Raw genomic sequence first — 26,604 nt, forward strand, 5'->3', positions numbered from 1 at the left:
ATCCTCAAAGTAACCTCCTTGCTTTTCAATATTTTAAATATTATAACCTTGGAAACCCTAGGAGGCCCTTCTTCCCTCTTCTGTAGGGTCGCTGTAAGCCAGAACTGACAATAGGGCAGCAGTTCTCAACCTGTGGGTCGCGACCCCTTTGGGGGGGTTGTCGAACAACCCCCTCACAGGGGTCACCTGATTCATAACAATAGCAAAATGACAGTTATGAAGTAGCAACAAAAATAATTTTATGGTTGGAACTGTGTTCAAGGGTCGTGGCATTAGGAAGGTTGAGAACCATTGCTCTAGGGCAAAGGGTTTGGTTTTTAGTTGGGTTTCTCCTAATACACTGAGGGAGAGCCGTACATATACAATGGCAGTATAACATAACCGACTTGAGTCAGACTGCTGTTGAAGCCTGGCTCTGCCACTTATTTGCTGTCTGACCCCAAGTAACCTTCTTAACCTCTCTGGGTCTTAGGAATTTAATAATAGAATGCATGAAAACAGTGCCCCAAGATAATGTAAGAAAAAAAAACAAAAACCTCCAATTGCCATTGTGCGAAATTCCCTTATTGAAATCATGGAATCCTGTTCTTAAAGGTAATAGAATTTTAAAGGGACAGACTACAGCATGGAGATAGGCGAGTAGGTAGTTCAAACCCACTCAAGAGTTGTCAAGAATGTTTCTTCGGTTTTTAGGTGTGCAGCTAATGAGAAAATCTTCCCAACCGAGCCATGAAGCGAGTGAAAGCTAACGCTGGATGTGGTTCAGAGTTCAGCCCAGTAACTGGTTGGTGTCTGTTTGAGATTCATTATTCCATCTGGTTCAGTCTCTTGGCTGATATGTTGCTCTGAAATTTCTTCATTTACTCTCCCACTACTACACCGTTAACACCTCAAACCGGATTCCAAAACCAAACCAAAGTCACTACCATCAAGTCAATTCCAACTCATAGGCTTCCTGAAATATTTATTATGCCATTCCTCTCATCAAAGCTCGTCTACTATTTCCTCATTACCTCATGCAAAACAAGTAAAAAGTTCTCAGTCTGCATCCAAGGTTGACCATAGTCTGGCCCCAAAATGGGTTCCATTCACCAGTTAGGCTGAGTTCTTCAGGAAGTTCAGACATGCTGGGAATGGATAACTCTGAATGCAGATTTCTCCACCTGTTTAGAAGTGTCTACATTCTGTTCTTTGCCTGTCTTCATCTCTCCCACAGCTCAAAACCTCAATAACCACTCTTCTAGGGGCCTTCTTCAATGTCACAGGTATCCATCCACAGCCTCAGATAGTCTCTCCCTCTGAGATTGGCACTTTGCAGATTGAAAGTGGCATTTAATTCAATCTGGCCAATCCAATATATACATATATATACCCAGCGTTGGATGCTGAAGTTACAAACAGAGCTAAAGGAAGCATGATCTAGACTGTAACCTCTGAAAGACAAAGGTCATCTCTTACATTTCTTGTGTGTCTTCCTCATTGCTTAGCACAGTGACAGACATGTCAGAGGTCATCAATCGATATGTGGTGAATGAGTAACTGAGTTCAAAGTCTTATCATTGCATTGATCGTGAAATCCGTTACTTTTGTCTCCTTCCTCGCAATTGGCTGAGTGGACCTTAGGAAACTGATAACCTCTTTGTACTCATTCAATAAAGGAGGAGGGAGCAGGGCTAGGTGAAGGCAGGAGAGCACCCTCTGCTCTCCCATAGGAACCTGAAACCATTCACTTACATTTGGTGGACAAGTGGTGGCAATTGGAAGCCGGTGTACACATCTCTAGAGGCAGACATATATTTTGTATATCATTCTAATCCCCCTACTTCTCAACCTCCCAGTAAATTGAGTTCTTTAAAGGTAAAACTTTGTATTTTTTGCTCACCAAGGACTTGTACCTGGATCAAGAGGCAGTTGTGCGAACAGAACATGGGAATCCTGCATAATTTAAAATCATAATTTAATTTAAAAGGTGTGTGTCAGGGTTGCACCATCTCACCACTTGTTCACGCTGTGTGCTGAGCAAATTATTGGAGAAGCTGATTTATACAAAAAAATAATGTGGCATCAGTACAGGAGGCAAGCTTAACAACCTGCAACATGCAGATAACACAACCTTGCTTGCTGAAAGTGAGGAGGACGTGAAGCGTTTGCTGATGAAGATCAAAGACTTGGGTCTTCAGTATGGCTTATGACATAGTTTAAAGACTAAAATCTTCACAACTGGACCAGTAGGTGACATCATCATAAATGGAGAAAAGGTTGAAGTTGACAATGATTATGTTTCATGGAAGCAGCAACCAAGAGATAAAAAGATGTATTGCATTAGGTAAACCTGCTGCACAAGATCTCTTTAGAGTGCTGAAAAGCAAGGATGTTACTTTCAGGACTAAAGTGTGCCTGGCCCGAGCCATGGTATTTTACGCAGGTAAAAGTTGGACATTGAATACGGAAAACCGAAGAAGAATCAATACATTTGAATTGTGGTGCTGGAGAAGTATCTTGAAAGTACCACGGACTTCTAAAAGAACAAACTGATCTGTCTTGGAAGAAGTAAAGCCAGAGTGCTCCTTAGAGGCAAGGATGGCAAGGCTTTGTCTTACATGCTTTGGACATGTTGTCAGGAGAGACCAGTCCCTGGAGACGGACATTGTGCTTTGTAGAGTGGAGAGGCAATGATAAAGAGGAAGCCTCTGAACGGGATGGATTGACACTTTGCCTGCCATGGTGGGCTCAGGAATAGGAACAGTTGCAAGCAAGGTACAGGACCAGGCAGTGTTTTTTTGTTGCGCATAGGGTTGTCATGGGTTGGAACCAAATCTATGGCATCTAACAACAACATGTCTTTTTGATACATATTCTTTCAGTGCTTAGAACAGTATCTGGCACAGAGTAAGCACACACCCACACACAACTTTTGTTGTCAAATCCATTCTGACTTGTGGCGACCCCTTGTGTGTCAAAGTAGAATTGCACAGTGCAAATGGTTTTCACTTGACTGCTAACATTAAAGGTCGGTTATTTGAACTTACCCTCCACCTCTACCCCAGTACTGCCAAAACGAAGGTTCGGTGATCCATTTCTGTTAAGATTACATCCAAGAATGCCCTGTGGAGAAGTTCTACTCTGTCACATGTCAGGAATTGAATCAATCTTACAGAAGCTTTCTTAGCAGGGCTTTCTTCCATGGCATCAGGGGGTCGGTTGAAAGGGAAGACCTTTCAGTGAGGAACTATCACCGCCAAGCTGGCACACAGGAGGAGCACCTTAAAAGTTTGTCAGGGAATGAAAGCAAGCTACCTCCTTTCAATTCCTCATCAGTTGAAGCACTGAGCCAACCACTCCCATTTCCTTGAGGGTCCATGCTGAAATACAGTGATGTTAGCATGAGCTCTCCACGGATGAGTGAGTAGAAGAATGCCCGAGATACTCTGCAAGACAGCTGCCTGTCCTGGAAAACGCCGCCATCCTGCTCAAGGTTATGTGAAAGAATCTATGTTCGGTATTAAAACCTCACCACCTGTGACGTCAATGGAGGTCTGTGGGTTCGAGGGGACAGTAGAAACTCTGTTTCCCTAGCACTGTGCAAATGACTGCCTGGTGATTTTGTTCCTACTCCCCCCCCCACCCCTCTTGGCCTCCTTTCCAGGAAATGGACTGGAGGAGCTGGCAATTGGTTAAAAATAGGCCTCGTGTGAAGGAAACAAACACACACGTGGCAAAATGAAGGGCTGTGAACCCATAGAGTTCAGGTCTCTGGACAGCTGGGTGGGGACAGGCTGGAAAGATCCTCAAGTCAAGAGGGGGAAAAGTTTCCTTCTATTATGTAACTCTTCTTGCCTTGGAAAAGGCGAAGTGAAGCTTTTCCTGGTGGCTTTGCCTCTGGAGTCTGAGCACCATAGACACAGAGGGAGGATGCTGACAGAGGTCAGACAACAGCAAACCGATCCTGGGCTTGAAGATCTTAAGTGGTGGAGGAGGAAGTGATGTGAGAACAGAGAAATAGACCAAAGGAGTGCACATGGGGAGAGTTTGCTGGGAAGTTGTTGGGAGGGTGGGAATAATTCTCCCAGGTGTGGTGGAAGGTTAGGGCAGAGCTGCAGGCAGAAGTCAGACCCCCCTCAGGTTCTCAAGACCCCACCCAGGTATCCCATCCAATCCAATATTTTACCTTCCTCCTGAGAGAGAGAGAGATCCAACCCCCCTCTTTTTCTCAGAAATATCACCCCCTATTCATTACTGTTTCACTCAGGCCTGGCCCTGTTCTCTCCCTGGGATATCGATTAGATGAAGGCAGGTGTCCTTTCCTTTAAAAGTCCCCTACTTTAAGCACAGTTTCTTGTAAAATTCCTTTCCAGCTCCCCCCAAAGACAATATTGGTATAATGTGCTTTAAGAAAGAAAACTAGTCATAAAACGTAGATCGGATGGGGAGATAAATTGGGCTTAAATCTCCACTGTCAGGAGGGGGAAAAAGCGTACACCAGGGCTCAGTGAGATGAAATTTAAAGTGGGATTGCGTTGACTTGAGTCCTTTTCAGCAACACACCTATTGCTGGGAGGAAGGTATGCTTGAGAGGAGGAAGCAGTCCTCAGGAAGCAGCCCTCAGTCTTTCAGGGGCCTCTTAGATCCATCTGTGGATCTTAGCCCCAGGGGGGCAATAAAACAGGGTAGAGAAGGCAGCAGGCCAGAGGGAAGGAGGGGAAAGCCAGAAAGGACAAGGATGGCAAGAAAGAGGGACAAAATCAGAAGGAGATTTTTTTTTTTTAAGATGGAAAGGCAGGTGAAGAAGAAAGATACCCAAATTGCCTCATTTCCTCCCTTGGACCAATGTGACAGTCCTTTGAACTGTTTTGGAAGGATGGATGGATGTAGGAAGCACAATTAAAGTCCATGCTGCTGAGGGAAGCCCTTACCAAGTGTTAGTTCTTATTACAACATGAATAATTGAACCCCACAGATAATCCCCAATCCTCACTTGAGTCTTTAAATTGCTCTTCCTTTGAGACCGAACCTTTTAAGGAGTTGAGACTGGTGTTGGAACAGTACGAAAAGGGCTGATGTGAGTTCTTACCTGCCTGCCTCCCACCCCCGCCCCAACCAGCTTGCCAAGTTTTAATCCTCGAACCAGAGAAACTGTCCCAGCCCTAAATTCCAAGAGTAGGGCATGTGAGAGAGGAGGAGGCTGTTTTCATTGGTCCTCTTCTGTATTTTCTTCCAGCTTGTCACCCTCTGCCATTCGCTTCCTTTCTCTTTCCCTCCCCTGCCACGTGGTCCCCCTGCACTGAGAATGTTAAGAAGCTGTGCGCTTGGAAAGGACTTGGCTCACACCGTCCTCATGGAGGAGTGTTCTTGCATGCTCTGTAAGCACATTCTTGTCGGAGCCACATTCTAAACTGCTCTCCAACTGATTCCCCATTTTCCATGGCTTCCAAACCAACCATCCTTTTGGACCCGGACTTCTGCAGTAGCCCAGTCACCAGATGTGCCCTTAAAGGGCTTTCAGGGTCAAGTCTATGGCTCATCCATGAGCCTACAGCTCTGCCTTCCACCTTCCCTATGTACCACACCTTCTGGACCCCCACCCCGCCCTCCTGAACCTGCCCAGCAATTCCTCCCCAGGTCTACCCCTTTGAGGTTTGTATCTCATTTCCCATGTCACCTACTCCTTGATGCTTCCTACCCACCCCCCAAAAATCTGAGTTTCCATCATTTGGGTTTCCAGGCATTGTATTGCATCTACCAACTCCCCATTGCATTTATTATACCACATGACAATCAATCATTCACATCTACGACTTCCCCACTAGTCTGTAAACTCAGTGACAATCTCTGGATTCCTAGGGCCCAAATATGCTTTGAAAGAAAGAATGAGTACATCATATTTTAGCGATTCGAAGGCAGGGCCCAGGGAGTGGTTGGAGCAGAACTGGCCTTGGAACCTTTGCAGTTGCTGTTCCGTTTGCTTGAAACACTTTCCCCAGGTACCAACTTGAGTTGCTTTTTGGCTTCCTTTGAGTCTTTGTAAAAATGTCACCCTCTCACAGAGGCCTTCTCTGATTAATCTACCAAACAGAGACCCTCTTTCTGCCCCCCACTAGCCCCACACCTCATCACTATCTACCAACCTTTCCTGCTCCCTTGTTTGTAAAAGCTCTGATCACCACCTGGCATTGCATTGTATATTCATGTGTCTATTGGTGGGCTCCCTGACTGAAATGAAAGCTCAGAGGGGAAACAAAACCCTGTGCTTATCTCTGTGTGCGTTGCCCAGGGTCTAGAAGAGGATCAGGCACAGCCCAGTAACTACTTGTCGAATGCTGTTGAGCCTGGACAGAACAGAAGGAGTTCTGATCGTACATCTAAAATTTTCCAACTCTTGGGCAAGTTGTCTGCTTCCTCTGAGTCTGTCTCTTCATCTGTGAAATGAGGGTAGTAATTCTACACACTTCGTTGGTAAGAATTGAATGGGATCTAATATGTGTGCACGTTGCCTGACACACCGAAGGCAGGTGGTTTATGTTAGTTGAAGTGTGTCTTCTATGTCGCTGAACCGTGACGCTTTGGCCCACCATCCCTTTAGTTAGGATTGTGGTCAAACCATTATTCTGGCGCCTGAGGCTCAACACTTACTTGCCACAATTATAGAGGTCACAGCAGAAGCAGGTGTTGCCTCGGATGCGAGGAGTACAGAATCCTCGGCTGAGGTGAGGGCAGTTCACCTGAGGGCACAAAACAAGGAGAAGATGAGCAGGCTGTGGCTGGGTGATGGGGCCCTCTGGGATTGGAACATCAAGTTAGCGGCTGATGGAGACAGTAAGCATGGCTGTGAAATGGCCACAAGAACCCATGAGATGGATGGGGCGAGGTGGTGGTAATGGAAGTAGCTGGTGGAGCTTGTGTCGAGGTGAGCCATTGTGTAGCTGGGCTCATGTTCAGCCTCAGCCCCATCCCTGAAGGATGGCGATAGAGAGGAGGAAGGACAGATGGAAGAACCAACGGGCAGTAAGAAATTATCAGAGGGTAGGGAAAGAGGATGAGGTCGGAAGGAAATTCAGAGGGGCCAACACATGCACTCCGATGTACCATAGTACCTCTCTAGCTGTCTGGGTAAGGTTCCTCATAACCCTCGTGGAAGGAGAAGTTTTGGTTGAGGAACTTATGACCTTATACAGGAAAAATAGGTTTAGGGGGGCCAGGGTTACAAGTGAGCCTGCGGAAGTTATTATTCACACTCTGACAGTTCTCAAATTCACACAAGGAAACAATTCAAGATGAAAACAAGAGATGAGCAATGACATTCTATACAGCTGGAATTGGTGACAACCCTTAAAAAAAGAAAAACCTAATTTCTGTATATCCTCTCATGTTGGCAATAATTTTTCCAGGCAGATGCAGTGTTTGGGTTGGTTTTGGAGAATATTTGTAGTAAAGCAATACTTTATTAAATTTCTATATTGGGACCTTTATCCAAATGCTCACTATCCTTCTGACAAGCTACTGACCACATACACATTTCCACTCCTCCCTTCTAATCTAAGAATAAAAACCAAAACCAAAACTCTCTGCCACCAAGAAAATGTGGACTCATAGAGACTCTACAGGGCAGAGTAGAACTGCCCCTTGGTGTTTTTGAGACTGTCTATGGAATTGGAAAGAAGCCCTGCCCTTCTCCCTCAGAGCCGCTGGTGTTTTTGAACTGCTGACCTTGTGGATCATAGCCCAATGAGTAACCACTATACCACCAAGGCTCCTTAACCCAAGAATAGTTTCTCCAAAAATGATAAACCTATGATTGACAGGGCAAAAGGAGGCAAGTGGATGGGAGAGCCATCCTAGTGGCATTTGTCATTGTGGCTTGGGGGAGCAAAGGCCATCCCCTTGGCCAGCCAAATTCAAGGGCACAATTCACATAGTATTTCATGAAAACTGATTTCCTCTAAGGTTGTGAAATGCAGTGGTAATTTCACACCCACTTGTCTCCCCTTTTTGTTCCCAATCACAAGTCTATTAGTTTTCTGCCTGGGCCCCGGAGGACTAGCTTTCAGTGTGAGGCTAATGGAGTACCAAATTATCAAGGTTTCAGGAAACATCTGGTAGCGCTTCATATAAAGGGACCAAGATTGGCAATTCAAACCCACCAGCTGTTCCACAGGATGAAATTTTCTCCTCCCATAGAGTTACAGCCCTGGAAATTCTACCCTATCCTATAGGGTCAGCATGAGTTCAAATCTACTTGATGGCAATGAGTTTGGGTTGGTTTTTTTTTTGTTTGGAATGAAACAAACAGACCAAACTCCCTGTCATTGAGTCTATGCTGACTCATGGTAACCCTATAGAACAGAGTTGAACTTCCCCTGAGGATTTCCCAGACTATAGTTATTTACCATAGAAAAACCTTGTCTTTCTCCCATGGACCAGCTGGTGGCTTCAAGCTGCTGACCTTGCAATTAGCAGTCCAACTCAGAACCACTCTGCCATCAGGGCTCCTGGTAGTGGAACAAGTGCCCTCCCAAAATTACCTGGAGCCATGCCCTGGCTCACTGCCCACGGCCTCCAGTTGGGCCTGAAGTGACAGGGAACCCAAGGAGAACCCTTTGGGTAGCGGATAGAAATCCTTCCCACTCAAACATGATTAAGCAAACCTCTTGGGGAGTCACTAGAGACGCCATGATGTCTTCAGCCTGGTATTCAAGATTTCCCCAGGGCTTCAAAATGGACTCCAAATCATATTCATTACCATTGATGGAGTCACTTCTGACTCCTAGCGACCCTATAGGACTGGGCAGAACATTCTTGGTGGGTTTCTGAGATTGCAGGTCTTTGCAGGAGTAGAAAGTCTCAACTTTCAACCCTGGAGTAGCTGGTGCTTTCAAATTGCTGACCATTATGTCACCATGACTCTCAAATAGGCTAGGATTCTAAATGATCCTTGTTCACCCTCCAGAGCCCTCCCACATGTGGGATTCTGGCTCGGCCTCCGTAGTCCAGGCCATTGAACCGTCATCCACAGGCCTGGGGGATGGGCATGCCCAACGGCCTCTGTACTTTTGTCTGCCCCTCTTGGGTTCAAAGGCATCCACTGGGACAGAGAAGGCAACTTTGGTAACAAAACAACATAAGTCTGACCAGGCTTCTTGAGGATCTGACCTGTGACCGTGGCCTTATGGGCACTGTGCTCTAAGCTAAATGTGCCACAACCCCAGGCCTGTGAAAGGGAGTCAAAGAAAGGAGGTTGAGGGCATGCTGGGAGACTTTCTCAGGCAGCAAGGCACATGGTCTCTTTTAGGCTTACCTCTTCAGCTTCCTTCTGGGATGTTTTGGGGACATAGTGGCACCGGTTAGCATAGAGTGGTTTCAGATCCTAGAAAAAGCAATATCAAAATACATGGGATTGGACTTAAACACACACACACACACACACCATAACATGCAGTACGTTGAGTTCATTCTTCAAAGTTTCCTGTCTAGGTGCCCAAGGATCAGATCAGAAAGCAAAGAGCTTACATAAAACGGTTTCTGAGACATTGAGAGGAGCCCGTGTGGTGTAGTGTTTATGCATTGAGCTGCCACCCACACGGTCTGAACTTGGAAACTTCCAGCCATTCTTAGGAAGAAAGACAGAGCTTCCTACTCCCATAAACAGTTAGTCTTAGAAACTCACCGGGCAGTTCTACTAGGTCTTTGGGATGATATGAGTCGTCATCGGCTTAATGGCAATACGGTCTTAACTTTTTACTGAGCCGTTTGGTTACTGGGAAATAGGGAAGTGGATTAAGAAATGGAGATTTCCTCCCTGGTTGTCTTTGACTTCTATTTTTTGTCCCCTTGCAAACGGTCCTCAGGGAACAAGTTTCAATGCTCCAGGTTAGTGAGTATCACACTCCAAAAGGAGGGAGTCAGAGGAACTCTGTTCTGACAATGGGGTCACACCATCACCTGGGGACTGGACTGAGGCTGGCTGACATTGCACTCCCCACCATCAGTTGTACAGCTTTGAAAAGAGGAAGAACCCAGGAAGCTGGCCCCAGGGGGTTAGACAGTTAAAGAGACTATAGATTTGAACTCAACAGAGCCAGTGGATATTTTCACTCAAAGACATTGATTAGAGAAAGATACTAAGTTCAGAAAATGCTGTGGGAACCCAGAAAACTAACGTAGACCTCAAAGATCGTTGCTTCCCTCTGTTGACTTGGCCAGTTTCCTGATGAGGGTGTGCTCAGAAGTGGGGGCTGAGAGAGAACAGACAGATTTAAGCCAAGGCTGCCTTAAAGCCTGGAGGGAAGAGATGTTTGCACTTCCATAGCTGATACGAAGCATTCTCTGAGTAGCAGGGGGTGACTGCTAAGGGTAGGTTAGGACACAGAGTAAGTGGTTTATGCAAACTAACTTTATGAGATTTGACAGAAAGTAGATTCCAACTCTGTGGCTATAAAATTTTTACCAGAGCAGACAGCCTCATCTTTCTTCCACAGAATTGCTGCTGGGTTTGAACCACAGACCGTGTGATTAGCAGCTCAACGCTGACAGCACCCCCAGAAGACACTTCCAATAAATAGATGTGTTCCCATTGACTTTGACTGATGCCAGTGCTACAAAATATGGAAGTGTTGGCAAAATGCAAATCAAAGTCACTTCATATGCACTAGGATGATTAGAATAGAAAAGTCAGACAGTAAACAGGATTGGTTAAGATGCGGAAAAATCAGAACCCTTGTACACTGCTGGTGGAGATTTAAAATAATGCCGTTTGAAGGTTCTGGAAATAAACATAAGGTTGCTATGTTGTTGTTATGTGCCACCGAGTCAATTCTGACTCCTAGTGACCCTATGAGACAGAGTAGAACTGTCCCATAGGGTTTCCTATACTATCATCCTATGGAAGTAGTCACTACACCTCTTCTTCTATGGAGCAGCTGGTGGGCTCCAAGCCTTGAGATTTTAGTTAGCTTACTTAGTTAGAGTACTTACTTATTGCTACCAGGACTCCATGAAGTTAGCATATGACCCAGCTATTACACTCCCAAGACTAAATCCCAGAATGTATTCTCAAGATGAATTCAAACATATGTCCACAAAAAAGCTTGCACACAAATATTCATAGCAGCATTATTCATATCGCTCAAAGCCAGTGTCCATCAACTGATGAATGGATAAATAAAATGTGATATAGCCATAGAATTGAATATCATTTGCCAATTACAAAAGACTATTATACGATTCCATTTCCAAGAAATATCAAGAATAGGGAATTGTACTATGATGAGATTATAGGTTGTGATTGTATAGGGATGGAAGTAATGGGAGTTTAATAGGTGTAATACCTAAAGTAGCAGATACTCAGTGACTGTGACTTAGCTGTTGGGGATGTTACCCAGTGAAAGTTGTGTAGTTCAAACCCATCAGGCACTAAGCACGAGGAAGATGAGGCTGTCTGCTCGCACAGTGGTTTTACAGCTTTGTCAATCCCCTACACGGTCTGTTTGAGGCAGAAGTGACCGTGTGGCAGTAGTATTTTGGATTGTTTGCTGTGAAGTACCTGCATTGGACTGAGTGGCATTTCACTGTGTTGTCCATAGGGTCGCTATGAGTCAGAACCAACTCGAAGGCAGCTAGCAAGGACACAGTGGAAAAGACAGCCTGCCCGCCAAAGTAGCAAAGAAAGCACGTAAAGGAAGAGCCTGGGCGAGCTGGGTGGCCACCGTGGCTGCAGCCATGAGCTTGAACATCAGAACAACTGTGAGGTGGCGCAGGACCGGGCACTGTTTGGTCTGACTCCATGACCCCTAGCAACAGCAGCAACGACAACAAAGTGGACATGTTGTTTTTAGGGTCGTGCAACTGTTCCAAAATTGGTTGGTGGTAATGATTGCACAGACCTGCGCGCATACCAAAAACCAGCGAATCGCATATATTCAAGTAGTGAATGGTATGGTGTGCCCACTAGTCCTTAAGTGTACCTGGTTTTGTTTTTAAAGCATTTGAGTTGGGGGAAGAAGCAAAAGGAAGAAGCCATTTTAGCTCACGCCACCAAAATCTACTTTATGCCTCTTGGCCACTAGGTCCACGTTGCCATGGAGACTGCCTCAGAGTAAATGCCACTTGTCAAATGGGGATAATGCTGCCTGCCCTACATATCTAATAGAGTTGCTGTGGGTCTCAAATGGGATAATAGATGTGGAGGCACATTGAAAAGCTAAATGCACTACACAAAAGCAAGGAATTATTGTTATCAAGATGGCTCCTGTGGAATACAAAATGGCACGTGTATTATGATTGACTGCAACTCCGCCGAGTTGGAAAGGCTTGCTATGTTTTGGTGGTGAGATTATGGATTTAAAATTGGCGGATGTGTTGTGTGCCTTCTTGAGAAGGTAAAGAAAAAGTTGCAGTCAGAAACCGTGAGTCTGCTGTAGGTGCTGACATTTAAAATCCTGGTCCTGAAAGGAAAGCAGGCAACAAAGTTCTCTTCCTAACTTCTTCTTTTGTTTGTTTGTTTGTTTGTTTGTTTTTTACCAAGGAATGATCTCCTGAAAAGGACATTTCAAAGACTGCTGTGCCGCCCATGGGGATTCATCTAGCCCTGTCAGCATGTGCAGAGGAGGGTACATGAACAGATGGATTCGAACTGAAACAACAATGCCTCGCATCGTCCTGCTGGAGATCTAGCCCAATTGCTCCATAACAACAATGCACCCAAGTTGAAATGGAATGTTCGGAGCTAAAAATTATATACTCGACCATCCAATTTTGCTCCTAATCAATTGCTTAAGAAAACATACAGTCTCCAGGTCGTTCGTGGGCTTGTAACATTTTCAATTTGGTTTCTGGTTTGTTTGTTTTTTTCTTTAAAAAGACTGCTTGGGTTTGCCGTGAAGAGGCTCAGCTAGTTGCTGGGGCTCACGCTTCATGAGAGCCTTCCTTCTTTTAACTTGAATTTAAACTAAATTCTTTCATTTAATTTACAATAAATTCTTTTCATCTAAAAATGTACATAATTTATCCTTCATTGTTATAAAGATGAATATATGTATAGTATCTATTAAAACTAGTTTCCATTGTTTTGCTTCTGATTTGAAAATAAATGATAACATCTTGGTAGGCCTCTGAATGTATTATAGGGCCCAGGCATTGTGTCTACTCTGCCTAATGGAGTGATTGGCCATGGGCCAAATGTCTGGAATAGTATGAAATGAAATATTCCGAAGGAAGACCAATGGCTCTAGGAGAGAGCTAAACAGGAGTGGCCTTAGGGTCAAATAGGAATGCTTTTAACGCAGGTTTGAGCGTCACGAGTAAAATGGTCCTTAAGAACCTTAAGATTGAGATTTGAGAGGAGGGTCTTCTAGTTCTAGGACTTTCTCCAGATCCCCGATTGCTTCACGACACTGCAGCTACTGTTGGAGGGGCAGCAAAGTTGCGATGGTTAGGAAATATTGATTCTGTCCTCGTGTCCACTGGTTGCTCGTGGTGCTGTTGAAAGTCAGCCATCAAAATCATCCAGACTCTTAGGAAGTCATCTGCCTTCCTGCTGCTCTCTCCCTTCCCTCTACCTGTAACACAGCATACTGGTTCTGAATCCCAAGCCCTTTGGCCGGCTCGATTGCCCTTATGACTTTCCAACTATAACTGGTATTTCAAAAGTGTCATTCCATCCTCAACCCCACCGAGACGCCTCCCCTGACTTTTGGAATCCAACACAAACCATTATGTCAGCATCCGTCTGCCCCTCCAGCTTAGAATTGGATCTCTAGATGAGTCCACCAGCGTCCTTTCCGATCTCACCAGCAGCCCTGTCCTAGCCCCCTTGGAACCTGCAAAGCACAGTGCACTGTGCTGCGAGTCCAGCACGCACACCTGCCAGCCTCACTGTATTGCACACCCTCTTGATGACAGGGCTAAAAATACTCACGATGTGTCTGGCAGCAAAGACCCCGTCGACGATGGCACAGCAAAAAGCTGCAATCACACCAAAGCTGATAAAGACGATGGAAGCCACCAGCTGCGAGGCAGAACAAAACAGAAAAGTGTCTGTTAGCCTTCCACTCTTGCTGCTTCCGGAAACAGGGCAACCCCTAAGAGATGACCAGCCCGAGGTAACTCTAGCCAGTTACCCTATGGGAATACTCTTTCCAGTCCATGGGAAGGCCGTGGGAGGCAGAGAAGTGGTCAATAAAGCACTTGTTACATCTTCAGGGGGAGCTACAAAAATTCATTCTGTGAGCTCCAAATGAAGAAGAGGCTTGCTGGCATCCAGAGAAGACGCAATTGCCACGTGGTGCTTCCGTCCTTAGAAGAATGTTGAACCTTTGACATCATGGAATTCAAGCACCTATTTTCATTGTGTGGAAATGGAAGCATAGAGTGTGGGGGAGTGGAAAAACCTGGTGTCCACCAACTCCAGAGCAATACTTCTCCCAGCCCCTCACTCTGCTACTTACTGGTGGACCCTGATGGAGACAGCAAGGGTCCAACTCTCCATGGACTTCTGAATCACCGAAGGAAAAGATCTCACAACTGATCAAGACTTAAATATCTAAAGCAAATTACACGCGTTGAGTTGTCAGAAAGTGGTCGGCTCTGTGTGGTATACATGTATATCACAGACGTTGATGAACTATGAAACATATTGACTTAATCCAGAGCACAGTATTCTCTGATCACATTAGAATACAGAGGCTTTCTTGTCATCTTCCCTATACAAAGGTGATACTACAAAGCAGTGTGTGTGTGTGTGGTGGGGGGGGGGGACGTGTTTCCAAGAGCAGGGTTTGATGCTTTCTGAGACCACCCTCTGCCCATGTTGACCCTCAAAGCAGGATAGAATCCGCACTTTTCTTGCATGGAGTGTTTGGGGAAAGAGTTGGGGTGGGAGGAATGATAGATATCAGCAAGTTGCTCTCCAGGGAGGAGGAAATCTAAGTCAACAACCCCCCCACCCCCAGTTCTCCAACCTCAACAGGTACCAGGGAATGCTTAGCTCCTTTGGGAGTTCTTCAGAGCCCTCTTGATAAATCTCACTTAACAAGCAGAGAAGTGGTAAATAAAAGATGAATGAGTTCATGAAATTGCCATTATCAGCTATGCTCTGATCAACTCTACACTTAAAGCACCCCCATTATTTTGAGGAATTTAAACTCAAAGTACAGACGTGACAGGGAGGGGCAGTACAAGTGCAATGGAAGAAGAAAACTATTATAACTCCCCAGAGGGTGATTCCGCACATTGCTTGAGGAGAGCATGTGGTCGGAGTTCTCTGTCTGTCCCTGGAGCTATTATCTGATTAAACTTACTGTTAAATAGACCCTATTGGCACAGTTGTGCTACCACAGGGACGTGTGTAAGGGGAGCCTAATCAGTCCACCATCAGACCACTCACCGGACATCTTGAGCTGTAAAACCTATAAACCTGCTTGCAATTTCGTTTTTTACCTTCTTCCCTTGCCTTCCAGGAACCCTTCTCCGACTGAGCCAGGAAAACACACCAGCTTATCCTCCTGGGCCCCATTACGATGCAGAAATTCCATGAACTCTTCATTCTTCCTTTCAACCTTACAGCACACTGAGTTTTGGACCATGGGTAAAGGAAATAATTTAGATAGGCTTCATCTTTTTTATTTTGTCTTTATTTTGTGTGCCTTCAGCACATTTGTTCTCTTAATTCAAGTCCCATAGACTGTAATTTTCTAAAAGGCAGAAACTCCACAAAAACTTCCCCCTAAAGATTCTGCATCGGAGATGTGAGGGTCTCCAGTAATCCAGGGCCACGGTAATGCTGACCTTTGGAGCAAAGACCTTTTAGGCAAAGATAGTTTTACCACAAAGCCAAGAGCAAGATCCAGAATACTCATGCAGTCTGTCCAGTAGTTTAAGGAGAGTAGGTAGGCTACCGAAGGAGCGTCAGGCCAAATGAGAACCGGTCTCATTCTAAGCAAACAAACTTCCCTGGAGGCTTGGGAGAAAAAAAGCTGCAATCATTTGTTTTGGGGGCAGGGGATTCATGTGTATGCTTCCATGTAACAACCGTAAGAAATATGTTACTTGTTCACATACAAATTGAGCTTTTCAGAGGCAGAACTTGATTCGCTAGTGATGAATCTTACCATCTGTCTTTTGTTCTCCACAAGGTTAGAGCCGATGATTCCCAGGAATGACCCAAAGCCGAGCTAGAAAGCAACATGGCATACTCAGTATTTATTAAAAGAGGTCATCTGACCACATAAGCATTACAGCTCCTGGTAGACAAGGAAAGCGACTGAGGCAGGAATCATAGCAGTTCTTCTACTCTGTGCTATATGCTGTGATATTGAAGCTACACACTAGGGTGAAGTGTAAAAATAGAGCGCATACAATAAAGGTATTTTAACCCATCATTTGCCAAGTATGCCTTGTGTATATGAATCACACGTAAAAAGAAACTCAGGTGTCACAAAATTAAAAGTAGAGGTCAACCATAGCTTTTTGGAGCCTGCCTATCTCAATTTCAATATTCATGACTTAACGTGTGACTGGTGAGTCAGTAAGAGGCATATAATGGTGCAAAGCAAGTGTTAAACCTTTACCTTTTTTCTTCCTTTCTTTCTTTTTAAAGAGCCCTTCCACTCTGGTGCATAGATTGCAAAAATAGGTTTTCAAGAACAGGTTTGATGCATCCAGCACACTAATCAAACCCAGGAAGTACTTTAGAAATCAGCACGTACCTTAACCTAGATGGGATGGGGAAAAGAGGAAGATGGGCTGGGAGAGTGGGGGGATGGGGGAGGGGGAAAAGAACCTTTTTTGAAAGCCTGTGTTTGCGGTTTAACCCACTGCAATTTGCATGATCACTTATTCACCTTTTTCCATCTCTGCTTCATTTTTGAACAGAAAACTTTCATTAAAGGGTGAGCAGAAATGGCAGTGTAAAACCCTGAAAACCAATTTCCCTCTCTAAGCGGCTGGGATGATGGCTCACTTGTAGCAGATCCCACTGCTCTCTCCGCTCTGCCATTAGGGGACTCAGTCTGCCAATCTCGGCAGCAAATGATGGTTGCTGATGGGGTTGAAAATAGAAGAAGTAAAAAGTGGTGAGAATGGACCAATAAATCTTAACACAAGTCCAATGATGTAGTTACATTTCTCTTTAGCCTCGCTTATGGTCTGGATTTCCATCCGCAGCCTTACCTTGGCTCATGAGGGCATCTATTTCAGTCACAGGTCCCAAGTACAGAAAGGAACGCCTTACATCCTGGGTTGCAAATCTAATGGACCAGAGGACAGGGCAGGAACTTGGTGGAGCAGTGCATGGAGACTGGGTGGTTGTCTCAAAACTCCAAGAATGAATGTGACTTTCCATTCTACCAGGCCACACAGCCAGCAACCCCTCTTGGGAAATGGAAGTTGGTGGGCATGAGGGTATATATGGTGAGGAAAGATAGGAAAGAACATCCCATGCCTTCCCAGACTCTACTGAGAACATTCCCATTCAAGAGCCAAGTGAGGCCTAAATTGGGACCCTGATACACTGCTGATGGGAGTGTAACATGGTGCAGCTACACAAAAAAGCTAAACATAAGATTTATTTAACAGCCAAGTCCACATGGAAGAAACACACTGATCTGTGTGATCCAAAGTTTGTAAATAATAAAATCCAGAGTTTGAAGGAAGAAATGGTGTTAAAGCTTAACCTTTGAGCATGCGGTTTACAGAAGGTTATGGGTGACAGTGAAAGTCCCAAATCCATTTGCAGAGTCCCTGTGTGGATCAAGCCCCTGTGAACCTCATCTGACCATTGCTCAGGGACGTGAAGAGCCCTGCTGTCAGACGGAGTGCATTGGACAATGATAGAATTAGGGTAAAATTTAACACCTTCTCGTTTGTTTTCTTTCTAACCCTTTTAAAATTTGTTCCATGATATGTTCTGCTTTGTTTCCAATTGAGGTCTTTCTCTGTTTTATTTTGTTAATGTTTGCCGGCTATGAAGTACAGGGTAGGTGAATCTGTAGAGGCAGAACTGGATTTTTAGTTTCTTACGGTTTAGTCAGGGGAGATTAGGGGGAAATGAGTTAATAAGGCGTACAAGAATGAAGAAAATGTTCTCAAATTGATTGTGCTGATGATTGTGCTACTCTTTTTGCTGTGTTTAAACGACTGAATTGTATAGCATGGCCATTAGATGTCAATAAAACTTAAAATTTACAACATCGCTAGCTAAGGTGACAAGGAGCTCCAGAGATGTACGCATTCCTTAGGACAAGCAAGCATAGGAGACAAAGCAATAGACCAGACAGCTGATGGGTATTCATCTGAGTGACGTGAAAGATGGTGGTCCACAAGATGGAGAAGATGAATCGAGGAGTTATAATTGGAGGGAAGGTGATTAGTAGTTTAAACTGTTGAATACAAAGTTCATGAACTGATATAGAAATCCCAACTCATTAACAATTTTAAATTAATTTTTAAAGATAGAATTTGCCCGTGGATTAAGCTCTGAAGGCAAGAAGGGATGTGACAGAAGGCCAATTGTAATCGCAGAAAAGAAGTGCAAAGAGTGCTGGTACTGCTGGAGGCACAGAGAATCCAGGGTGGATGATACCTTCAGGACCAAGGGTGTGAGGGGCGATGCTGGGAGAGTGGAGGGTGAGTGGGTTGGAAAGGGAAAACTGATTACAAGGATCCACATGTGACCTCCTCCCTGGGAGATGGACGGCAGAGAAGTGGGGGAAGGGAGACTCCGGATAGGGCAAGATATGACAAAAATAACAATGTATAAATTACCAAGGGCACATGAGGGAGGGGGAGCGGGGAGGGAGGGGGGAAAAAAAGAGGACCTGATGCAAAGGGCTTAAGTGGAGAGCAAATGCTTTGAGAATGATTGGGGCAGGGAATGTGCGGATGTGCTTTATACAATTGAAGTATGTATATGTATGGATTGTGATAAGAGCTGTATGAGCCCCTAATAAAATGTAATAAAAGAGGAGGAAAAAAAAAAGAAAATGATTAGGGCAAAGAATGTACAGATGTGCTTTATACAGTTGATGTATGTATATGAATGGATTGTGATAAGAGTTGTATGAGCCCCTAATAAAATGTAAAAAGAAAAAAATTTTTTTTAAAAAGAGTGCTGGTACTGTTGTGTGGGGATTGCAGTCAACATAATGAAGCAAAATGCACGTGAATGGTTAAGTGAATGATCAATTTGATCTGTAAACTTTAATTCAAATCACAACGAAAAGGGCTTTTGTTTTGTTTTGTTTTTTTGTTTTTTTTTTCAGAATAAACCTAAGGAAAATAAACACAGATTTTCAGATCCTCAAAAAAAGTGTATAATAAAAATTTTACTATTTGATTCAGAACATTGGCATGTAAAGAGCTTTATTAGTATATGGGCGGGGGGCGGGGGAAAGCTAGTATATGTCCCAATAATTCTACCCCTAGGTATATTCATGAGATAATGAAAATACATTCTATACTTTTTCCACTTCTTATTGAAAATTTTTCCAAAATGTAAGCCCACGTTCCTGTGTCTCCCACTTAGTTATGTTTCAAATGTAATTAAAATTCTTATCACGTACAGTGATTAAAACCTGTTTATCAGACTTGCCTAAGTTCCAACCCCAGTTCCTGCACTGATGACTGCAACATTGAACACATTGATTAACCTCTCTCCACCTGTTTCCTCATCTATAAACTAGGGACCATAATAATGCCTAACTTTCAGAGCTCTGTGACAATTCCGTAAGATGATACATTCAAGCGATTTTGCAGTGTCTAGCACATAGAAAGTGCTCAATAACTGTTATTATTTTAGTGATTGTTATTATTTTATTGAAGATATTTCTCTTTGGAGTACCTCAAGTCAGAATTGAGTTTCCTTGCTCTGTCTTACCTTCCCCCAATATGTGCCACAGATTTTGTTCTAGGGTTTTTTGTTTGTTTGTTTGTTTGTTTGAAGGAAGAAAATGCTATAGAACTCAGGGACACTTGTGGAAATTCAAAGAGGTTCAGAGGTAGCTTCTTACATTGAAATAAATCCTTCCACTCAACAGCTAATCAGCTTTCCCAGATACCTGCTCAAGGCCTCCTGCCTCCCACAGCAGGAGCAATGCTATTTACTGTTCTGGATGTCCTCGAATAACTGTCTGGTGGCAGTGGCCAGAAGAGATGGACTCAACCCTTGTGGGAATGACTGGAAAGGCACAGCGCTCCAAGACTGGGAACCCCGGGTCATCCAATTCTCTTCCATTCTATCCTATTTCCTTCTAGTCAATTCACTGAATGCCTCTATGTATCCATATATGTGGTCACCATGAGTTTGGATCAACTCCATGGCAGTAAACAATGACATCATGAAGCCATAGAGAAGTAGAAGTGATCAAGAAGACATGGTCCCTTCCATACAGGAGTTCACAGTGTAGTAAAGGAGATACAGACATGAAGGACTATAGGGGCAAGCAGGAAATAATTCATTCTGGATTAGATCTTGGGCTCAGTCACTTTCAAACAATGTGACCTTAGGCCAGCCCTTTAACTTCTCTGTGCTTTGGTGTCCTAATTCATAAACTGAGGTTCACAATAGTACTATTTGACAGTGTTTCTGTGAGGGTTCCAAACCCAAACCCATCCCTGTTGAGTTGCCTTCACCCCACAGAGATCCTATAGGACAGAGTAGGACTGACTCATAGGGTCTTCAAGGCTTTAATATTTCCAGAGTCAGCCTGCCATGTCTTTCTCTCTCAGAGCAGCTGGTGGGTTTAAACCATCCACCTTTCAGTGAGCTACTGAGCACTTAACCACTGTGCCACTAGGGCTACTACTTATGAGGATTCAGTGAGATAAAGCATGCAACATGACCTGTGGAAGTGCAACTGCTAAATCGTTGGTAACTCTAAGGTTTCACAGAGGAAGAGGCAGTTCAATTTAGCCTCAAAGCATGGCTAGAATTCACCATGTATGGAATGTGTATCTATTGAATCATTGCTGAAAGAATTCACTCACCTGGGCAACTGACAGATTTAAAGTGTAGATTATAAGATTTTATCTTTGGGTAGTATATTAAGAAAGCACTTTTACCTCAGTTTGGTCACAGGGATGCTATGAAATTTGGTGGAGCTGATAACCATTCTCATGTGATAGATAAATGGAAAATCTAGAGAATTAGATGGACTTACAACAAGTTAGTGAGTACTAGGGTCCAGGAAAAACCCACAGATCCCCTAATAGTCAGTGTTCTTTTAGCTCAGTCTTGCTCCATTTGTAGCCAGAATAAGGATCTCTGGTCGCATAGTGGGTTAAGCATCTGGCTTCTAATGGAAAAGAAGGCATTTTGGCAGAGCCACCAGCCACTATGAAAGAAAAAGTGAGGTGGTCTGCTTCTTTAAAGAGTTGCTACCTCCAAGCCCCACAGGAACAACTCAACCCTGTTTGATGGGGTCACCGTGATTCAAATTAAACTCAATGGCAGTTTTGGTTTGGGATTTGGGGTTATGAGAAGAGTGACCTTCAAGTAACAATGACCCCAGGTTAGAACTTCTTGGTTGGGAGGGCAGGAGAAGTGCCGCCCGAGGAAATGCCGAGAGGTTGAACATGAAGAAGGAAGACCCGATCATTTACTGAGAATGGGTAGCTTCTGCTTGCTCTCTGGATGTCACTCGAGAGGTGCATGGACTCATAGAGCTTTGGAACCTTTGGACTGCCATCTTGAGTTCTCATTCCCAAGGCAAGTAGTTTATTTGCTTTGACATCCCTTCACTTGTAGAAGAAAAGCTAAATAATGAGAAATCCAAGTCAGATTCAAGAACTCTTTTGAACCAATCACCTATACCTTAGTCCCATCCACTGCCCCACTCACCCAGGGCTGAGGTTCAGAAGAATTCGTCATTCAACATATTTAAGCATAATTCAATAAATATTGGACATCTCCTTTGTGGCAAGTATTGTGCTAGGTCTGGGATTTGAAAGCCAGGAGGTGAGTAAGGTATGATCACAGGAAACTTGGTCTTAAAGAACTGGATTAAACTAGTCCACAATCCCCTTTGATAATTCTAAAATCCACAAAGCTTGGAAAACCAAAAGTCTTCTTGAAGCAGCAAAACTAATTACAACCTCTGACCTTGACCGTATGTGAATTTTTTTTGGTAATCTTTATCCCCCCTCGTGTGAAAATTCGTGTTCTATTATAGAGCTATAAATATGCTTGCTTATTCTGGATTCACTGTGGGTGCTGCATGGCACACATACCTTATCTTCCTTCAAACATCATTAAATTCTGAAACAGATCTGACCCCAGGGTGCATATTATACACTGAGAAGTTAACATGTCCCAAGTAGGATATGTATATTTTTTAGAAACCAACAATGGCAGGAGACTTTGTGGAATTAAAAGATGGGAGACACCATGGAGGACCCCAGGAGTTGAGAAATATTTTTAAGTTCCCTTAGACTGAGCTATTTGGATAAGCAGAGAGGGAAGGGGGATACCCCAGACAAAGGAAAGTAATGTGAGTGACTGAACCAGGGCAGAAAAACCCGCTGCTGTTGAGTAGGTTCGAACTCATAAGGCCCCGATAGGACAGAGTAAAATTGCTCTTTAGAGTTTCCAATGCGATCATCTTGGCAGAAGTAAACTGCAACATTTTTTTGTCCCTTCCAGTGGCTAAAGGGTTTGAACTGCTGGTCTTTGGATTAGCAGCGTACCATGTTCACCACTGCACCATCAGGGTTCCTTGGGTTGTGCTTAGAGAACTGTGAACTGATAGTTTGGGCAAAAGTAAAGGTATTGAAAACGCTGAGGGTATCTGTGCAGCCCTTTCACCAGTGTCTTGAGGAGCATGGAACCCACGAAGGGTGGGACCTTATAAAATCAGAGAAATCTGATGTAGCAAATCAAGATTCAAGTGCCGTCTTCAGAAGATACTTACTAGTGCAGGAAAATCAACTTAGATTTTAGAAACATTTTCCAAAGAGGAGGAAAAGTTTCTGCTTAATTTTCATGAAAACCCCAAATCCCACTATACAGGACCCCTTTTTTTATTTCCTGGGCATTCAAGTTCATCAAAAACTGCTTGGGCATCTCAAAAAATGTTTGCAGGTAAGGCTGAAGGCACACAGACATAATGGTGTGAGGGGATATCATGGGTTTGAACGATTCCTACTGACCCTGATAAATCTGCTAGGATTTTCACTTAATTAACACCCCACCCTGACCCTGCCCAGTAAAATGGGAGGGGGGCGGTGGGCAGAAACTGCTGGTATCTTTCCCAAAAGAAAACCCAGACTGGTTTGGTCCTAACCACACAACAAAGGGGGAGAAAGCACAAGAATAAAAGGTTTCCCCATGGATCTAGGGGCCAACTCCATCTGGTGGGTGGCGCGGGAAACACATTTCCTTCTCTAGCCTGTTGGGTAGAAGGAGGTGTAGAAGGAAGGAGCTGCCTCTCCAGGCTGCTCTGCTTCCTGCAACAGGACTGGTGGTTTTTCAGGTTTTTGGAGTGAGAAGGCTTACTGGAATTCTTCTGGAACTGACTATGCTCTGAATACTGAATAGTTGAAGATAGTAAAAATCTGAAGCCAGGTTGTCCTTTGTAATCTAGAAGAAAAACTTGTTGGTTATTTAACTGTTTTTCCTGGTGGCACAGTGGTTAAAGCAGCGGCCGGTTAATCATGGGGCCAATGGTTTAAAGACAGCCTCAGCTCTAAGGGAGAAGGTTGTAGCAGTCTGCTGCCCTAAAGATTGCAGCCTTAGAGATCCGAGAGAGAAGGAATTGACTGGTTAGCAATTCTTTTCTGTGCAACAAAACAACCCACTGCTATCGAGGTGATTCCAACTGGAGCGCCCTGTAAAGGGTTTCAACGCTGTAAACCTTTACTGGGACAGGTAGCCTCAGCTTTCTCCTGTGGAGCAGTTGATGAGTTTGAATCCTGAACCATGTAGTTAGCAATCCCAAGCTTACCCACCAGTGCCACCAGGGCTCAAACTTTCTGTACAACTTAGTTCTTCTTTAAAATGTGTGGGTACCGTGGAAGAAGCACACCAGCCTATGCGATCATGAGCTGTCAAAGGGATCAGGTATAAGGCATCATCAAAAAAAAAAAACAACCTTACCATAGTGAATAAAGGGGGAAGTGCAGAGTGAAGACCCAAAGCCCATTTGTCGGCCACTGGAGATCCCCTCACAGAGGGGTCTAGGGGAGGAGATGAGTCAGTCAGGGTGCGACGTAGCATTGATGAAGAATACAGGTTTCCTCCAGTTCCTAAATGCTTCCTTCCCCCCCCACCCCCCCCCACTGTCATGATCAGAATTCTACCCTGCAAGACTGGATAGAGCAGAGGTAATACACTGGTGGATGTGGGAGCTGGAGGCACAGGGAATCCAGGGCGGATGATACCTTCAGGACCAAGGGTGTGAGGGGCGATACTGGAAGAGTAGAGGGTGAGTGGGTTGGAAAGGGGGAACCGATTATAAGGATCTACATGTGACCTCCTCCCTGGGGGACGGACAACAGAAAAGGGGGTGAAGGGAGACGCCCGATAGGGCAAGATATGACAAAAGAATAATTTATAAATTATCAAGGGCTCATGAGGGTGTGGGGATCGGGGAAGGAGGGGAAAAAAAGAGGACCTGATGCAAAGGGCTTAAGTGGAGAGTAAATGCTTCGAAAATGATTAGGGCAAAGAATGTACAGATATGCTTTATACAATTGATGTATGTATATGTATAGATTGTTATATGAGTTGTATGAGCCCCTAAAGAAATCAAAATAAAAAAAAATAAAATGTGTGGGTACATAGGTCTCTTAGGCCAAGGGTACCATATTTTAGCTCAGTTTGAGGAGCTAGTAGTCTATTGTAATGTGCATCCATTTCCTCTGAAAAGCTGCCTATGATTTAAAAAACAACAACAACAACAGGCCATTTCAGTCAAGGCAACTTTATGCGTTACATATTCCATATATAGAACTATATTTCAGAGGGTTTTCTTGGCTGTGAGATTTACTGGAGCAGATTTCCAGGCATTTCTTCCAAGGTACTACTAGGTGGATTCAAAATGACTGACGACCTTTAGGTTTGTTGTCAAGTGCAAATCCTGTGCCCCACCCAAGGACTTCTCATAAGGGTTCCCTAAAACTCCAAGCCAAACTCTGCCATTGAGTTGATTCCAACTCACAGAGGCTGTGTAGGACTGGGTTGAACTGCATCTGTGAGTTTCTGAGGTTTTCCATCTTTATGGGAGCAGAAAGCCTTTCTCGTCTTTCTCCGGAGGATGGGCTGATGGGCTTGAACCACTCACCTTGTTGTTAGCACTCCACTGTACAACCCATTATGCCACCAGGGCTCCGTATGACTTACAGGTGAGGAAATTGAATTCTATTTATAAAGGCAAAAGGTCGCCCTCACTGACCCAGAGCCCTACAGGGGACAACACTGGATACACAGTGTAGGAATTGTGCCAGATCTGACCCCACCACACCGAGACAAAACACTAAGGGCATACAAGCGAACAGCAAGGGGAATAGAGCAGGGGAAGTCCCGAGGGAATACCAAAAATAGACTGTGGGGCCAGGTCATGGCACCTCATCAAACTCGGACAGAAAACACTCCTAAAGGTCAACAAACAGATCTTGAACTATGTACAGGCTTTTCTTTATTTTGTCATTGTTTTGTTGTTGTTGTTGTCATTGTTTTGTTTTCTTTTGTTGCTTTATTTTTCTGTCTTGGTTTTTTTGCGCACATTATTTCTGCAGGTCTGTCTAGATAAGATAAGCTGGAAAAACAATGTGGAGGAGAAAACAGTGGGACTGATGGTTCTGGGAGTTGGGGATAAGGAAGTGGTATTAACCAACCCAGGGACAAGGGAACAACAAGTGATCCAAAACTGGTGGCAAGGAGGGTGTAAGAGGTCAGGTAGAACTTGATCAAGGGCAATATAACCGAGAGGAATAACTGAAACCCAGATGAAGGCTGAGTATGATAGTGGGACAAGAGGAAAGTAAAAGGAAATAGAGGAAAGAACTAGGAGGCAAAAGACATTTATAGAGGTCTAAATAAAGGCATGCTCATATGTAAATATATTTATGTATGATGATGCAGAAATAGATCCATGTGCATATATGTATAGGTTTAATATTAAGGTAGCAGATGGACATTGGGCCTCCACTCACGTACTCCCTCAATGCAAGAACACTTTGTTCTAAACTGGCATGATGCTCACTTTCCCGATATGATCGCTGAAGACAAATGTGTGCATAAGTAAATATGGTAAAGAAAGCTGATGGTGCCCATCTGTCAAAAGATATAGTGTCTGGGGTATTGAAGGCTTGAAGATAAACAAGTGGCCATCTAGCTCACAAGCAACAAAGCCCACACGGAAAAAGTGCAATAGCCTGTGTGATCATGAGGTGTGGAAGGGATCAGGTATCCGGCATCAAAGAACAAAAAATCTTACCATTGTGAATGAAGGGAGTGCAGATTGAAGACCCAAAGCCCATCTGTAGGCAACTGGACATCCCTTTACTGAAGGGTCGTGGAGAGGAGACGAGCCAGTCAGGGTTCAGTGTAGCAACAATGAACAAACAACTTTCCTGTAGTTCTTAAATGCTTCCTGCCCCTCACTATCATGATCCCAATTC

At 44.2% G+C, this 26,604-nt stretch overlaps 1 protein-coding gene across 1 annotated transcript in view; it reads right to left on the bottom strand.

Annotated features, from left to right (window-relative positions):
• TMEM255A (transmembrane protein 255A) overlaps positions 1–26,604 on the bottom strand; it is a 61,953-nt gene that overhangs the window by 22,773 nt on the left and 12,576 nt on the right. The window contains exons 3-7 of the mRNA XM_075539275.1: positions 16,101–16,163; positions 13,910–13,999; positions 9,293–9,361; positions 7,092–7,163; positions 6,631–6,719 (exon numbers count right to left, since the gene is read on the bottom strand). Coding sequence (XP_075395390.1) covers positions 6,631–6,719; positions 7,092–7,163; positions 9,293–9,361; positions 13,910–13,999; positions 16,101–16,163 — 383 coding nt within the window. The remainder of the gene's footprint in view (positions 1–6,630; positions 6,720–7,091; positions 7,164–9,292; positions 9,362–13,909; positions 14,000–16,100; positions 16,164–26,604) is intronic.

The sequence above is a fragment of the Tenrec ecaudatus genome, chromosome X (assembly GCF_050624435.1).
Source record: "Tenrec ecaudatus isolate mTenEca1 chromosome X, mTenEca1.hap1, whole genome shotgun sequence".
Lineage (NCBI taxonomy): Eukaryota > Metazoa > Chordata > Mammalia > Afrosoricida > Tenrecidae > Tenrec > Tenrec ecaudatus.